General features: G+C 41.5%; 1 protein-coding gene across 7 annotated transcripts in view; it reads left to right on the top strand.

Annotated features, from left to right (window-relative positions):
- The window catches only part of RAP1GAP2 (RAP1 GTPase activating protein 2), a 517,296-nt gene that overhangs the window by 338,650 nt on the left and 160,195 nt on the right, over positions 1-18,451 (top strand). For 6 of the 7 annotated variants that reach the window (XM_072138202.1, XM_072138205.1, XM_072138206.1 and 3 more), the window contains one exon: positions 11,929-12,013. In XM_072138202.1, coding sequence (XP_071994303.1) covers positions 11,929-12,013 — 85 coding nt within the window. Of the gene's footprint in view, positions 1-9,560; positions 9,653-11,928; positions 12,014-18,451 lie in introns of those variants that run through there. The other variant, XM_072138210.1, reaches the window with a different exon arrangement.

Here is an 18,451-nt window from a genome sequence, read left to right on the forward strand (position 1 = left end):
GTAGAAGGTCCCATCAGTAGGGTGCCAGGTGCTCGTCTTAAACAAAGTGAATAGTTGTAATACCAAATGTATATGAACAATGCACGATTCATTTACACACTAGACAGTAAAGTATCATCGGCTGCATTCATATATATCATAAAGTATTGAGTGTCCCCACTCAATAGACTAAAATATTTTTGAACAATATTTTATTAGAATTTAAAATATTTGAGCCTAGGTTCGCATTAGTGGGTGATTTAGTGTCCCAGTTTAACACCTGGGTCATATGGTCTGTGCAGTTTATGGGTGTATCACGACCACATCTCATATACTGTACTTTACCCGAATATGTTACAAATAAACAGTATTTGTAATTGAATGAGACTTTTCCATAGCACAATGCCAACGTGATTAGTCACAACGTTATGGATTTAGTATCCAATTAATCTAGATGCAGTATATAACAGATGACTGAGCCTACGCCATGATGAATTCGGTGTGCCTTGCGATAGAGTGACTTACGTGGGTCAGGGGCGCACTGGAGAGAAATCTACTCACTTGTAGAGTAACATGTTGTGCCAATAAAACTTCATATCCCGCAGCTGACAGATTGCAGTACATTCCCCAAACATCTTGGGTGTGAAAATCACAATGTAAGCATTAAAATATATACACATATATATAGAGCCCTGTGAGAATACGTATCTCTGTATGACTCCTGACTGCAGGGGAATCCGAAAACATACAATTACTGCCAACAGAATCTAAATGGGATATGCCGAGGTTATTCTGTTATCTATCCATCTCCTTATCTACACGACACATCAATCTATTCTGAAAAAGGCACCATCCATAAAAAAGGTGAGATTTACTTCATGTAAAAGTTCAATGTTTTGGTCAAATTTTTACATGGAATTATTCCCAGCTTTTTCATAGATTTTTGGGAGTGCTGGCTCTTCCATAACTGTATTTGCTAGGTCCTGCCCAGGAATCTTGTGGCTCTCCATCCCCCATGTGAGGATTATACGCTATCTTGAGGGTAGTAGTAGATTATAATATAGGCGGTTTGGGCGGTAGTGCCGGGGTCCAAAATTCTAGGGGGCCTAGACACTCAAACCACTCACCAAATTTTATACTGTGAAGGCCCTACACCCATGAAATCCTCGTACATATGTTGCTGCTTTCAATACACATCTACACAAGAGCCATTAAAAAACCTTTGATGATCCTCCAATGGTCCTGAAACCACGGATTGAAAGCAGACAGAAGGGACACATCCTCCATTCCCCAAGAAGCGGATACTAGTACCACATGTAGGAAGTGATTCCAGACCTGTAGGGGCTATAATTATCATACAGCCCGGGGCCCCTGGCAGTCTTAAGCCACCCCTGCTGGAGGGCTTCTTTATTTAATCCTATCTGACTACTGAAGTATAACCTGATGATCTGGAGTTTACAATATTTTCTACTAGGACTGGTGTATTTCTCCACTGATGGCAGTAACACGTGCTCCGCCTAAGCATCAAATATTACTTTAATCACAAAATATAAAGAATATATATAATAATAACAATCTTTATTTATATAGCGCCATCATATTCTGTGGTGTTTTACAAATCATAGGGGACATATACAAATATAATATTACATTACAGGATGAAGTGGGTGACACAAGAGCTTACAGTCTATGAGGATGAGGGGGTGACACAAGAGCTTACAGTCTATGAGGATGAGGGGGTGACACAAGAGCTTACAGTCTATGAGGATGAGGGGGTGACACAAGAGCTTACAGTCTATGAGGATGAGGGGGTGACACAAGAGCTTACAGTCTATGAGGATGAGGGGGTGACACAAGAGCTTACAGTCTATGAGGATGAGGGGGTGACACAAGAGCTTACAGTCTATGCGGATGAGGGGGTGACACAAGAGCTTACAGTCTATGAGGATTAGAGGGTGACACAAGAGCTTACAGTCTATGAGGATGAGGGGGTGACACAAGAGCTTACAGTCTATGAGGATGAGGGGGTGACACGAGCTTACAGTCTATGAGGATGAGGGGGTGACACAAGAGCTTACAGTCTATGAGGATGAGGGGGTGACACAAGAGCTTACAGTCTATAAGGATGAGGAGGTGACACAAGAGCTTACAGTCTATGAGGATGAGGGGGTGACACAAGAGCTTACAGTCTATGAGGATGAGGGGGTGACACAAGAGCTTACAGTCTATGAGTATGAGGGGGTGACACAAGAGCTTACAGTCTATGAGGATGAGGGGGTGACACAAGAGCTTACAGTCTATGAGGATGAGGGGGTGACACAAGAGCTTACAGTCTATGAGGATGAGGGGGTGACACAAGAGCTTACAGCCTATGAGGATGAAGAGGGTGACACAAGAGCTTACAGTCTATGAGGATGAGGGGGTGACACAAGAGCTTACAGTCTATGAGGATGAAGAGGGTGACACAAGAGCTTACAGTCTATGAGGATGAGGGGGTGACACAAGAGCTTACAGTCTATGAGGATGAAGAGGGTGACACAAGAGCTTACAGTCTATGAGGATGAGGGGGTGACACAAGAGCTTACAGTCTATGAGGATGAAGAGGGTGACACAAGAGCTTACAGTCTATGAGGATGAGGGGGTGACACAAGAGCTTACAGTCTATGAGGATGAGGGGGTGACAGAAGAGCTTACAGTCTATGAGGATGAGGGGGTGTGACACAAGATCTTACAGTCTATGAGGATGAGGAGGTGACACAAGAGCTTACAGTGTATGAGGATGAGGGGGTGACACAAGAGCTTACAGTCTATGAGGATGAAGAAGGTGACACAAGAGCTTACAGTCTATGAGGATGAGGGGGTGACACAAGAGCTTACAGTCTATGAGAATGAGGGGGTGTGACACAAGAGCTAACAGTCTATGAAGATGAGGGGGTGACACAAGAGGTTACAGTCTATGAGGATGGGGGGGTGACACAAGAGCTTACAGTCTATGAGGATGAGGGGGTGACACAAGAGCTTACAGTCTATGAGGATGAGGGGGTGACACAAGAGCTTACAGTCTATGAGGATGAGGGGGTGACACAAGAGCTTACAGTCTATGAGGATGAGGGGGTGACACAAGAGCTTACAGTCTATGAGGATGAGGGGGTGACACAAGAGCTTACAGTCTATGAGGATGAGGGGGTGACACAAGAGCTTACAGCCTATGAGGATGAAGAGGGTGACACAAGAGCTTACAGTCTATGAGGATGAGGGGGTGACACAAGAGCTTACAGTCTATGAGGATGAGGGGGTGACACAAGAGCTTACAGTCTATGAGGATGAGGGTGTGACAGAAGAGCTTACAGTCTATGAGGATGAGGGGGTGACACAAGAGCTTACAGTCTATGAGGAGATGAGGGGGGACACAAGAGCTTACAATCTATGAGGATGAGGAGGGACACAAGAGCTTACAATCTATGAGGATGAGGGGGTGACACAAGAGCTTACAGTCTATGAGGATGAGGGGGTGACACAAGAGCTTACAGTCTATGAGGATGAGGGGGATACACAAGAGGTATTAGAGCTTGTAAAATGCTCCAGCCATTCTTTATATGGGAATAGTATAACATAATTTAATAAAGAAAAAATTCTGCAGCTTGAACCAGCCATCATATATATATATATTTTTTTTATCTGCCACTCTTCCACCTTGCATTAGAGATATTTCCAAAATAGAATAACCTCATAGAATAAGATATTTTGTGCAAGTGATAAAATAAAGCCAAAAGTCAGAAACACACAATTAATATAAATTGTATAATGTGGGTCTAATGTTCAGTGTATTTTGATAAATCTTCATATTGATGCAGCCTTACCTATTTGTAGTGTAAATTCTTATTGTCAAGGTGTGTGAGATTTATGACATTATGTCCACTAGGGGGCATGTCACAACTGCTTTCATCTGATGTGTATTATGTTCATCAGGCTGATGGGAAATCATGATGAGTTGTTCACAATAGTTTCCATGGACCTTTGGTCCTATAAAAAAAACGAATAAAAAAACAATTGTCTTCCAGACCATAGTACAGTTTTATGTATATTATTGTACTATGAGCCATCAATTAAGCCAGAACCAGAACACAGCTCACAAATAAGACTTTCTACCATATATTGTCACTGACGGATTGAATCATGTACAAGATGGAGACGATTACATCTACTAGACTTAGCTGAACATCAAGTTCACAAATCTCTGCATATAGCAAAAAAACATTGCATCATGAGGCAATCTTTATAATAAGTACATCCATTATGACATAATTTTAATCTATCATTAAAATCCATCATGATAAACCAAGGAGAACTTACTTTTCAAGCAGTATAACTGTGGTAATCTTCTTATATTTGTTTATATGTGTTATCCATGGCCTATTTTCTTCTGAAAATCAACTGTTATAATTATGCTAATGTGTCTGACGTGCTCTTAGAGGTGTTAACTGAGTCCATCTGTGCTGTAACTTCACAGGCTGTTACACTTTGCAGGAGCACTTCCCCCCTCCCTTTACCTGCTGTAATCCTCACATTAAGCCTGTCAACCTACAGTATGAAGGGGCTTTGGTAAGACCCGCCTTTATTCTCATTAGCATAATTGTAAAAGTTCATGTTAGATCAGAGGTCCTAAACCTTGTTTGAGGTACCAAACTGAACAGTTTCATATGCACATTCACTGAACCCTTCTTTAGTGATAAATCAAATATGTGTCATGACCTCCATGGCAGAGGCTCCGCCAAACCCCTGAGCCCGACTCCAGTTAAGAACCACTGTGTTAGAACAAAGGAGGCTATGGATAACATGACCCCTAGTTTCTACCACTAGGGGGAGCTCCTCAAATACAGATTTTATAGCCACCTCTAGGGGGAGCTCCTCACATACAGATCATACAGCCACCTCTAGGGGGAGCTCCTCACATACATATTATACAGCCACCTCTACGGGGAGCTCCTCACATACAGATCATACAGCCACCTCTAGGGGGAGCTCCTCACATACATATTATACAGCCACTTCTAGGGGGAGCTACTCACATACATATTATATAGCCGTCTCTAGGGGGAGCTCCTCACATACATATTATACAGCCACTTCTAGGGGGAGCTACTCACATACATATTATACAGCCACCTCTACAGGGAGCTCCTCACATACAGATCATACAGCCACCTCTAGGGGGAGCTCCTCACATACATATTATACAGCCACCTCTACGGGGAGCTCCTCACATACAGATCATACAGCCACCTATAGGGGGAGCTCCTCACATACATATTATACAGCCACTTCTAGGGGGAGCTACTCACATACATATTATATAGCCGCCTCTAGGGGGAACTCCTCACATACATATTATACAGCTGCCTCTAAGGGGAGCTTCTCACATACAGATTATACGGCCACCTCTTGGGGGAGCTCCTCTGATATATATTTTACAGGCACTTCTAGGGGGCTCCTCACATGCATATTATACAGCCACTTCTAGGGGGAGCTCCTCACATACAGATTATACAGCCACCTCTAGGGGGAACTCCTCACATACAGATTAAACAACCACCTCTAGGGGGAGCACCTGACTTATATATATATATATATATATATATATTATACAGCCACTTCTAGGGGGAGCTCCTCACATACAGATTATACAGCCACCTCTAGGGGAGCACCTGACATATATATATTATACAGCCACCTCTAGGGGGAGCTCCTTACATACAGATTGATTAACCACCTCTAGGGGGCGCTCCATACATATATATTATACAGCCACCTCTAGGGAGAGCTCCTCATATACACATTATACAGATTCAGTAAATCGCAGTGCCTGGATCTATGAGCGCCTAACCAAGTCTCCCTGATTTATCATGATGGATTTCCATGGTGGATTTACCTTTGAGACTTTGTTTGACATATGAAGACAATACCACAGATTTCAAGAAGAAATATCTGATCACCTGAAAATACCTCTCTGAAAGTTTTTGTTCCAAGTAATTAGGGAGAGAAGAAGGAATAGAATTATGATTTACTATATAAATAGGTTTGTGTCAATAGTCATTATAAGATTTGGCTGCAGAAAATGAAGTGATTTGCATCCACCAGAAATCAATTACTTAATAATAATAGAGATGCATTCAGCTCCAGAGAGAGAGGGAACAGAAAATGAAGAGGTGCTCCAGAAAGTGGAATGATCCCGGGTGTAAATGCTGTCTGGGGAGGGGAGGGAGAAGCAATGAGCGCATTTTCGCGCTGAATGAGTCGACCATTGCCAGGATCAGCAGAGATGAGTCATGAAGCAGTCACTAAGCTGTGTCATGACTTCTGAGAGACGTCAGCAGCCTCTAACTTTCTTCTAAAATCCTGATTCTCAGCCTGGAAAGTGTTACCTGATAACTGAGGCGCTCTTTATATCTGTGTATTATATGCAGAAAGAGGAGGGGGGGAGTCTTATTGCTATAAAGAATGTTATATTGCTATAATATTATATTGCATATTGTTATAAAGTATATTAGAAGTGCCCAAGACAGTTTCTACAATATATCTTTCTTAGGCTACATTCGACGTGGACGACGTGGGACAGCTGTACCGTAGCATGGTGGGCGCATGTCGGTGTGATATATGGCGCACGGCGCCGTATTACGGGAAAAGATAGGACATGTCCTATCTTTTTCCTGGCTATGAAACGGTATGGTGCCGCACTTGTTCTGCACCCTACCGCTCCCGTACAGCGCCATGTGCCCATTGCCGGCTATGGGGGATGTATATATGTCGGCTGTATATACATCCCCCATACGACTGTGTGAATGCAGCCTTAGGTACACAAATCACAGTCATCTTTTTAATGTAAGAAACTAAAGATAAATGAGATAGGAACACTCCTGCACAGACCTGGGCATTGTCTGGCCAAGAGCCACATGCAGACCCCTTTCTCAGATCGGCACGCCTGAGCTCATTGAAAAATGTGAGCTCCCCTCCCCAGCATTAAGTAATGATGCAGTTAGTTAAGTATATTAGTCTGGCCCTCTAAAACAATTCTCATGCGGCCCAATGAAAAAAATAAATGTCCTCCCCTGGTCTCATTATAGCAGTAGGGCAGCACGGTGGCTCAGAGGTTAGCACTACAACCTTGCAGAGCTGGGGTCCTGGGTTCAAGTCCCATCCAGGTCAACATCTACAAGGAGTTTGTATGTTCTCTATGCTTTCCTTCCACATTCCAAAACATACTGGTAGGTGATTAGATTGTGAGCCCCATGGGGACAGGGACTGATTTGGCAAATTCTGTGCAGCGCTGCGTAATCTTTGTACACACACATACAGCATGTATACACACATACAGTATATACAGACACCATACATCTCATACACATACAGCATTTATACACACAGACAGGATATACAGACACCATACACTGTATACACACACAGCATATGTACGAACATACAGTATATACAGACACCATTCATTGTATACAAATACAGCATATACACATCGCAGAGCATATATACATCACATTTATGTCATATACATATTATGCTGTACAATGTGGTGCACATCCTCTACTCTTTACTGTGTCAGGTCGGATGACTGGGCCCCCTGAGACTGCGGGCCCCGTAGTGGCTGCTATGACTGCTACCACTGTAGTCACGCCCCTCAGTGATCTGCTTATAAAAAGTTATGAGCAGGAACCAATTTCTTGTTTCTCAGAGAAATATAATAGTAAGCACCGCTTTTTCATGTAAATAATGACTAGTTTGTATCTCATATACATGGAGATATACTTTCCAAAAGCTAATCCTCACTTTTTATGGATTCAGTCTAGGTCACTGCTCATCTCATTTTAATAAATTATAATCGTGTGGAATATTAAAATTTTCCAGATTTATAAGATACATTATATTAGAATATTACATTGCATTACACTATGTCCTGACTATTATTAGCTTAGTATATGATTTTCATATATTATGGTCACTGGGGAGAATGGAGACGATGAGGGAAATAAGATAGGGAGTGTAAGATATTATAGTCTCCATAGTTTTATTGGAAGTAGGAATACCATGATGTAAAGAAGACTATTGGTGTGTTTTATACTCATTCACTGAGCACAAGCATGAAGAAATCTTAAACTGGATCTGTTACTTATCCTTAAAGGGGTTGTCTATTTCCAGCAAATAATTGATATACTATGTGTAATGAAAGTTATACTCGTTTGCAATGTACTTTCTGTATCAATTCCTCACTGTTTTCTAGATCTCTGCTTGCTGTCATTCTAAAAGAAGCTTCATAGTTATCTTCCAGTGGTTAAAAACCGCCCCATGGTCATGTAATGTCATACAGATCCACGGCTTGTTACAACACATGGTTCTGATTACTATCTGTGATATAACGAGCCGTGCATCTGTGTGACATCACATGACCATGTCCACAGGAAGTAAGCAATGAAACTTTCTATAGAATGACATTAGCAGAGATCTAGAAAACAGAGAAGGAGTGATACAGACAGTGTATTTCAATACTTTTGGCTTGGGAAATCAGCATTAAAGGAGACCCTGAGTGAGTCAAAAGGGGCATGCCCCCTGTCTATTCCTCCCGGTGCCCTATGCATCCTTCTCACCATCCAGAAATTCATGTCATGTGAACATCCAAGGTCCTTTACCTATGAACTTTTGCAAAAACTACTGTATGTATGTATCTGATCAGATGAAATCACAGCAGCCTCCATGGAGAATGGGAATGAGTAGAAGTCCATGAGGGCATGTTTTGAGTTTAAGTTGATGCTATGTGGATGTGAGGAAAATTTTTTAGCTAAAATAAGAGTGATATTTAGTTAAAAGGACTCTACCTGTATCTAACAGTATTTACGGAAAGTATGGTGACCGGCCCCTTTAAGAAACCAACCCTAATTACACTCAGTGCAGTAATTAGGGCCATCACTATGAGACAAGTAGTCTGAAGTTTTACCTTCTCTCTGGTGTTGGATTTGAGCTTTAGATATGGTGACTCTTTGGAGGAAATCACAAGAGGCCATAAAGGCCCAGGCTGTCGGTAAGGTACATGTTGTGTTAGGGAACAAAATCTGTGCATGTTGCTGAGTTCAGAGGATATACACTGGATGGAGTTAAGAAGGAAATAATATTACAGTTTTGTATAGGACCAGGATGTGAGCTTATAAATTATTTGTACAGTTTTGAATAACAAAATCCACATGTGTATTGGTAGTTGTGGGGTCTCTCCATCCAAAGCTGTCCTTTTGTAGCTAATGGTTTTTGGCACCATATTAGGTTGCTTTGTCCATGTACAGTTTCCCTAGGTTTCTATGTGTTTCATTCATTGTCTACTTTCCTTTTGGTCTTTAATTGCCCACATCCTCCTGGGTGCATTGGTCACCTGTACTCTGCGGTGCTAGGGAACCATGTGGCCTGTTGCTGTAGCAACCCAGCTTGTTTGCAGTGTGATAAAAGACGTATAGCGCCGTACATTTGGGTCCAGCTGTTATGGGATTTGACAGAAACAGTAACAAAAACTGAATTTTTTGAGCTGTCAAGTGTCAACACGTTAAAGTTGCAGATTAATGATGTGACTATATAGTCTTCGACATGTTTTACTTTAACCATTTCAAGATTGGTCATTTCCAAGGTGAAGGTTTTTGAGTACATGAAGCGAGAGTGTTTGTTTTTTTTATGGTAAATTATAGTACACTTTTTAAACACACTGGGGCACATTTACTTACCTGTCCCGTCGCGATCCCCGAGGTGTGTTGTCCGGCGAGGATTCGAAGCTGCCAAGATTCACTAAGATTTTGCGTCCAATTTCTTGCATGTGTCGCTTCCCCGCTGGTATCCGCCGGAGTTCACATCTTCTTCCTGGTGCATGTAAGTGCATGGCTTGCGACACAATTTGCATGGCTTTGCGACCACGCCCCCAATTTGTGTCACATGAAAGTTGGCGTGATAGCGCAAAAATCCGATTGCGTGCACCAAAAACCCCATTTAAATGCGGCCCAAAGCGGAAAAGGTTGGGAAACCCACCGAAAATGCGATCCGCGGACCCTTTGTGAATGTGCGCCATTGGGGGTGATCATTAAAGGGGTTATCCGAGACCTAAAAAAACAGCTATGTGGCCAAGAGGGAGGCTGCTTATAAAAAATAAACACATCCCCATATTCCAGCACCTGATACAGTGCTGAGATATGGTGGCAGCTGGGCGTGGCCATCCACCACTGCAGTCCGGAAGGGGGTCTGAGCGCAGCTTCCGCGCCCCTGTAAACAAACGGAGAGCTGGGGACGCGTGAGACTGGCCACATAGCAGTTTTTATAGGTCTCAGAGAACCCCTTTAAGATTGTCTTTTTAAACTCCAATCTTAACATTTTCTCCCGCAGGTGGTCCAGTGCCCATATCTACTAAGAGACTCCAGCCTCTTAGTAAATACAAGGCAAACTCAAACCATGTCTGAACTGCAAGAGTTTTTTGCCGGTTTTCTAGTGGAGATTATAGTAAATTTGGCTGCTCTGAGGGGTCAGTCCCAGGAACCCAGAATAGTCACCCAGCAATAGTGATTAGAGAGGGATAAGTGTCAATACGGTTATGAAGGCAATGGGGCTTATTTACTAAGGGTCGCGGATCCCACTTTCGTCAAACTGTTCACGGTTTTCGGGATTTGCACTGGGATTGTGTCACACGCAATAGGATTGTGGCACCGGTGCGCTGGCTTTCATGTGCCAGAAATCATGGGTTGTGCCGTCGGACGATTCAGACTGAGCGTAGGATTTAACTTTAAAATTGTGTCACAAGACAATGCACTTACATACACCGGGAAGAAGAAGGTGAACTCTGTCGGACCTGAGCGGGGAAACAACACATGCAGTATATCGGTTGCACGATCTTAGTGAATCCCGGCACAGTGCATTATCGTCGAACAATGCACTTTTGTGAACTCCGCAGACGGGTAAGTAAATGTGCCCCAATATTGGTGCTATTACCATAGACACTGGATTGGTGTTTTGGTAAAGGACTGAGTAAGAGGGAAAAATTTGTTGTAAAAGACTGGATTCATGTTCCTTTGGTAACAAAAAGATGGATTTCTTTATGACCATTCAAGTATTTGGGAATATATCAAACATTTCAACAATAAATCTTCTAAGTGCAAATGCACCCTAAAAACCAGCATTAAACAAGAATTGCCCATATTTCTCATCTGATGCAATGGCATAACATTTTACTTAAAATGTATCCGTTATTATAATCCCTCCGCATTCAGGTACAATAACTAATAACGCTGCTACAATATAACATCCCATAAATCAGTAAAAGAGCCGTTATCCCATTAGATCTTTTTACTTACTGCACCTGTAAGCCATAATAATCACTGAACCATAAGAAAACATATCTGCTGTCCTCCATGCCCCTCTATTCACTCTCTCGCTTTCCTGGATATAATAGGGCATCCGGTTTTCTCCTTCCTCCATGGGTTTAGTTGGTCTCCAGCATTTCCCTATCACACGCTCTCTATGTAATCCTTTATACCACATAAAGGAAAGCCAGAAACAAACAGAATGTGGTCCATAATAAGCTGATGCCAGATGGGAGATTGAAGGAGGGAGGGACAAGGGAAATTTGGCGTAATGAGGTTGTCATGGAAACACAAAGCTATCTATCTGCCTTCATCCTGAGTGAAAAGCACCTGAAATTAATGTTACCTGAAACACCTTGTCTGAGTCATTGGCCGCATCACACGTTACACTGGTGGTGATTTTCTCATAGGTGTTCCATAATGGACCTGTGGTAAGGAGACCATATATGAGTATTATTCCTCGATCCTCGTGTCTTAGGAAATAAGTTGGCCTTTGATTTTTTATATTGATTTAGTTTTTATTGTGCAGAATCGGTAACAATCATCCCTTTTGTATTCACAGGAAACAGGAGCTGTCCAACTCTTCCGAAGTTACCTTACCCGATCGTCCCCTGTCACCTCCGGCCACAGCTCCCCCAACTATGAAGGTAAAAGGGATAATGTATCTATCAGTGCTGGGATGATGATGATTTCTGTGCCATACATTTGTTTGTTGGCTTCAGTACTAAGACTTTTTCAAGCCTTATACATGAGTAGAGATGTTCACACCCTAATATATAAGTTTGTTTTTGGGGTCCACATATAGTTATGCAGAGTTTACATGTAGCACTTTGATCTAAAGATCTGACCTGCTCTGTTTCTCCTCCTGTCTTCTTCTCAGATAAGAATCTCAATGGTTCATCCTGTAATCCACATTTTCTAATTACTCCCCAAACCCTTAAAAACAACCAACTGCAGCCATGCTACCCCCCAATCTGAGCAGCACTTGCCCTCAGCTATGGTCTCTACTCCCTACAAGGGATTGTAAAGCCTTACGAGTAGGGCTCATTCTTATTACAGGTGGTCCCCTACTTAAAACGACCCCTAGTTACAAACGGATGTTGGTAATTTACTGTACTTTGGCATTGGGCTGCAATAAACAGCTGTAACAGTTATCACATGTGTCTGCAATTACATACAAATTCAACTTAAGAACAAACCTAACTTAAGAACAACTTAACCTAAAAACCTAACTTAAAACCAACTTAAGAACAAACCTATCTATTGTTTTTGCCTTATGTCTTTTACTGTTTTTATGAAGTGGATGATAAATGGAGGATCTATAATAATGATAATGGATAATTATTTCACATAACTTATAATAGTTCTAAAGATCCTTTTATGAAATAAGTTTGTAACCCTAATTCCTGGAGCAGCCTTATTGATGGGGAATAGAATAAGTTTTGTATGGCTATTTAGTTCATGGCTTTTCCATTATATCATATATATTCTGTTCTACATTACTATGATAAAATTATATCCTTATGTTAATAGTTGAAATATAAGAGAGTATTGTGATATACATGTCATTTTTACAATTCATCTGTAATGGGCCGGGTTCTGGTAGGTAACTATACCTGGCAGCAAGGATTTTCTCATGAATCCTGTTTGTGAAGCTTTAGTCATAGCTGTTATAACAATATAATGGGTTATTTTGCTCCTGTGACTTATGTGTTCATAAACCAGAAATCTCCATTTATATTGAGTAAAATGGAAGGAAGAAAAACAGGTGATAAAGGATCAGTAGTGGATAATAATATAGGCAGTTTGGGCAGTAGCCTGGGGCCCAAGCCTTCATGGGGGCCCATGGTCACTCAAACTACCTACCGAATCTTATACTCAGAAAGACCTTCAACCATGACATCTCTGTACATCTGTTCCTGACCTAAATACACATGTGCACAACAGCAATTTTAGGGCTTTTGAAGGTCCTCAAAAGGTTTTGAAACCACATATTGAAAGCAGGTAGAAGAGACACATCCTCATTCTCCGAGAATCTTGATTCTAGTACCATATGTAGTAAGTGAATTAAATTGCATAAAATTCATACAGCCCAGGGCCATGTACCGGATGCAGTTTAGAGGCTCCACATCTCATACATACTACTATAGGAGAAAAAAACCAAATGCAATAATCACTGCTCACCATTCAGATGTATGGTATGGAATCCTTTTGATTGCTTGACAGTGTGAATGGTGCCGGGAACAGCAAGAAAATCCTGTGCCGATACAATGGTATCCAAAGAGGAAAAAAGCGAAGGTCCAGCACTCGTTAGGAAGATAAGTAAAAAATATAAGTATAAAAAATAATTGTTAGCAATGTCGAAAAACTGTTAGAGCACTCATGCTCCTAGTCTAAAAAATGGTAACGGACCATTCAGAGTATAAAATTGTTACCAGTTTTTAGACTAGGGCATGACTTCGACCTTGCTAACAATTTTATACTCAGAATGAAATAAAGAATATTTTTTAGTTATCTTCCTAACGAGTGCTGGACCTTCGCTTTTTTCCTCATTGCATACTACTATAGGGGCACAGTCTGACTCCCTATAAAGAGTAATTCTTATCACTATAGGCAGGGCTAAAGGACAAAGGTTGTTAATTAGGCAGTCAACGAAATATAAATGACAGTGGTAAATCTGCTCAACCAAAGTCTCCTTCTGCTTCCACCCTCCATTCGGCCCGGTGAACGCAACAATCTGAAGCCAGCAGATAAGCACCGACAAACAAAGGTGGAAGCCCGGCACATTTAGGACGCTTCGCAAGGTTTTGATGATATCATTTTCAATGTTAAACATTTCAACACTCCTCCGTCTTAATCATGACCGAGACGCAGGAGTGTTGAAGCGTGTAATCTTTGTATGGAATAAAGGAAGAAGAAGTCCTCTTACCTTTTGAATTGTCCTCAATGGGTCAGGCTTCCGTCTTTGTTCATTAGGCAGGCATGTTAAAGTTACAGTTCCCCCACCACACTCCATTCCCTCCACCCAATATACTGTGCAACAATTATATAAACTTTATTATGCAACAACATACTATACTGTGTTTTTGTAATAAAAATGACATCTATGTGTCTAATTCATTAGGGCTCCACTTCCACACATTTCATTATTATTCTATAATTCTACATTCCCTTGTCTGAATTGTCAGATGTGAGAACACATTCGCATTCTAGGAAAGGAGGAAGCAACAAGGATACTTGGCCCGGCTTATTACATACAGTAGGGATATTGCTTCATACCTCCTACTGTGTATGGGAGTAGCACAATAACGATATTCAGTGAGCTTTAACCACCATTTATCATCAATTATTCCTTGAGGTTCTTTCAAGAAGACATGTACTGTATTTATTATTAGTATAAAATTTGGATATAAAGTTATTTTTTTCTCTGTTGTCTAGTGACCATATAATGCTAAAGATCTCTTACACTTTAGAGAAAAGTTGGCTAAGCCTTATGATTTGGGTGGGGACATTCCCCCTAAAGGAGGTTACGTTAAAAGATGGGTCAGACATATTGAATTTCCTTGTTCAATCCTTTTGTTTTCAAGGAGTTTAGCAAAAATCAGAGGCGCCTTGCCGTAGTTTCTCCTAATTCAGGACAGAAATATACTCGGCTAAGGCCAGATAGCATGTGTATGGAAGTGGGTCAGGAAGTATAGTATATATAACTTTGCTATTTTAAGTGTAAAAGCCATAGATGTTCACTTACTTTATATTAACCAATAGTTCATATGAGTTTAAGAACTTTTTAAATATATAATCATGGAACTTACTTTGGCTCTTCTCATACTTCCTAAATCCCTCCTAATCAACATTTTACTCAAAAACTTTCCTTGAATTCCATCATGCTAGAAAGTTGGACATAATTTCACTGTGGGGGCTTTATCATCCGCTGGCGCATCACGAGTTTTGTGTGACTTAATAAAAGTCGCAAAAATCCAACAGACTCAGCTGCCTGATATATTCACCTCTAAGATAAATCAAACAAGTCCAAAACCTAAAATAACAAAAAAGACAAACACAAATATCCTGAGTAAAGAAACATGACCCCCAAAGTGTCCAGAAACAGGTTTATACCTCATGTAGATACACAGAACTATTAATTTCCTTAAAGGGGTATTCTGGGAATATGAACGTCTGATACAAAAACCCATAATCCAATAAATAAATGAATATGACAAAATAGTCACATAATGGAGCTTAATTAGTTTGATTTTATAATTCACAAAATGTTATGGGCTTTCTAAAGTAGTTGAGTTATCACCAAGATGGCCACCACTGGAAACTACAAGTCCCATGATCTTTCATTTCTCAGTAACTCCTCCTCCCTCTCATTCTCTGCTCCCAGTGATGATGTAACAGACTGTCCTGCTCTGTTACCATAGTAATGATGTATAACTGCCATCACTGCACATTACCTCACCGAATGGTGATCACATGACCTGTCCAGGCTGTGATGTGGACATGTGACCAGTGGTCCATCTTCTGCTCCGCACAGAGGAAATTAACGGACTGATTAAAGGGCCAGTAGCTTTTTAATTCTTCATTACAGTCTATGTCAGCAGCATTTTCTGCTAAGGGGAGGAAAATTTTAAATAACAACTAATTACACATTAGCTTATATTTTAAGGATCCATTTGAATATGAATTATGCTTCAAAGTTTGTTGAAAGGTCAGGTACAAATTAAACGGGTTGTACTAAGTTTGCATATTATCACCTATCCAATAATCATGGACATCATAGTCAAGAGTCTAAGTCACAAGATTTCTAGTCTTACCAAGATATTCCACCACTTTTACCACAACTACTGTACATTTTCTTCTTAACAAACAATATGAAAAGTTGATCAGGTTTAGTTTTGATGTATTGTTCATGCAGCCACAGAGCTGACTACAAAGCTGTATCAGACAATGACTTATTCAGCAAAGCCTGATATATATCTTCCATTACCTGAGGCATAGAGGCTACACCGCCGTCAGCAGGACACAAGCAGCGCTGTCATCTCGCTCTGGAAATGACTTCTGTGAACGTTCTTCATCCTGCCATATCCACACGACATATCACAATAAATGTCATTCTGTCTGGGGACAAGATATTAGGAGGCCAGAATAAAAGACAGGAGAGATGACATGAACAAGATGAACATCGCAGACAGCTGATCAGTTCATAACATACAGGATCACATTCAGTATACTCTACATACAGGCAGTCCCAGGGTTACATACAAGATTCTTTGAGTTTGTACTTAAAGGGGTGTTCCCACTTTGGAAAATTAATGTTATTGTTTGTATGATTAATAATAATTCAATTTTCCAATATAGATTCTATATCAATTTCTCGCGGTTTTCTAGATCTCTGCTTGCTGTCATTCTATAGAAAGCCTCTTTACAGAGAGTAATTAGAGCTGTGGGCTTTAACGAGCCGCGCCCCTGTGTGACCGTTAAATCACACTGAAAATAAACAGTGAAGCTTTCAATAGAAGGACAGCAAGCAGAGGTCTAGAAAACCGTGATGAATTGATACAGAAAGTATGTTGGAAATTTGTATAACTTTTCATTATGCACACAATATCAGTTATTTGCTGAAATCGGAATAGGAATACCCCTTTAAGTTGTACTTAATTTGTATGTAAGTCGGAACTGTATATTTTATAATTGTAGACCCAGACAAAAAATTTTTTTATCCCTGTGACAATTGGAGTTTCAAAATTTTGTGCTGTAATGGGACCAAGGATTATCAGCTGATCATTGCAGCCTGGGACTAATGTAACATCCAGAGAGGTCACCAGAAGTCACAGTGGGCAGAGGGGTCTGTCTGTAACTAGCGGTCGTCTCTAAGTTGGATGTCCTTAAGTAGGGGATCGCCTGTACTGTACCTGACTTTCCATCTTTCACACAAGATTGAGCGGCATTTATTGCTGGAAGAATTGCCCATTTTATGATGCAGATTTATTACACACAGGAGGTCTGTAACGTCTCATACTCAGTAATGAGTATTGACTGCTCTCCATACTGTAAAGTCTCACCATCTACAAACGTGTCCATCATACCACAAAAGTGTCAATAAACAATTATTGGTTATAATTCATGGGCTGCACTGCAGCTTTTACTTGAGTCCCACAAGTAATATGGCTTTACTGTGACTATGGCCGTGGAAAATTGAACCCAGGTCGACCTTGCTTCTTATTATAACCTGAGATTACAGTTATAACTGGATGTGAGTGAGTCGTCAAAAGATTTGCTTTGCAGAGGCTTCACTAAAATTTTCAAAGGATTTGGTTTACTGTATATACTCATCCCTAATTTTGTCAAATATAACTGGGAAAACGTATTGACTTGAGTATAAGCTTAGGGTGGGAAATGCATTGGTCACAGCCTCCCCCAGTTATGAAATGCCCCATGCAGCCAGCTCCCCTACTGATGAAATGCCCCATGCAGCCAACCCCCTACTGATGAAATGCCCCATGCTGCCAGCCCCCCTACTGAAGAGATGCCCCATGCAGCCAGCCCCCCTGCTGATGAAATGCCCCATGCAGGCAACACCCCCCCCCCCCTACCGATGATGAAATGCCCCATGCAGCTTCCCCTCTACTAATGATGAAATTCCCCTGCGGCCAGCCCCCACTACCAATGATGAAATGCCCCATGCAGCCAGCTCCCCTACTGATGAAATGCCCCATGCTGCCAGCCCCCCTACTGATGAAATGCCCCATGCTGCCAGCCCCCCTACTGATGAAATGCCCCATGCTGCCAGCCCCCTTACTGAAGAAATGCCCCATGCAGCTAGCCCCCCTACTGATGAAATGCCCCATGCAGCCAACCCCCCTACTGATGAAATGCCCCATGCTGCCAGCCCCCCTACTGATGAAATGCCCCATGCTGCCAGCCCCCTTACTGAAGAAATGCCCCATGCAGCTAGCCCCCCTACTGATGAAATGCCCCATGCAGCCAACCCCCCTACTGATGAAATGCCCCATGCTGCCAGCCCCCCTACTGATGAAATGCCCCATGCTGCCAGCCCCCTTACTGAAGAGATGCCCCATGCA

This window comes from Engystomops pustulosus, chromosome 2, assembly GCF_040894005.1.
Source record: "Engystomops pustulosus chromosome 2, aEngPut4.maternal, whole genome shotgun sequence".
In the NCBI taxonomy this organism is placed as follows: Eukaryota; Metazoa; Chordata; class Amphibia; order Anura; family Leptodactylidae; genus Engystomops; species Engystomops pustulosus.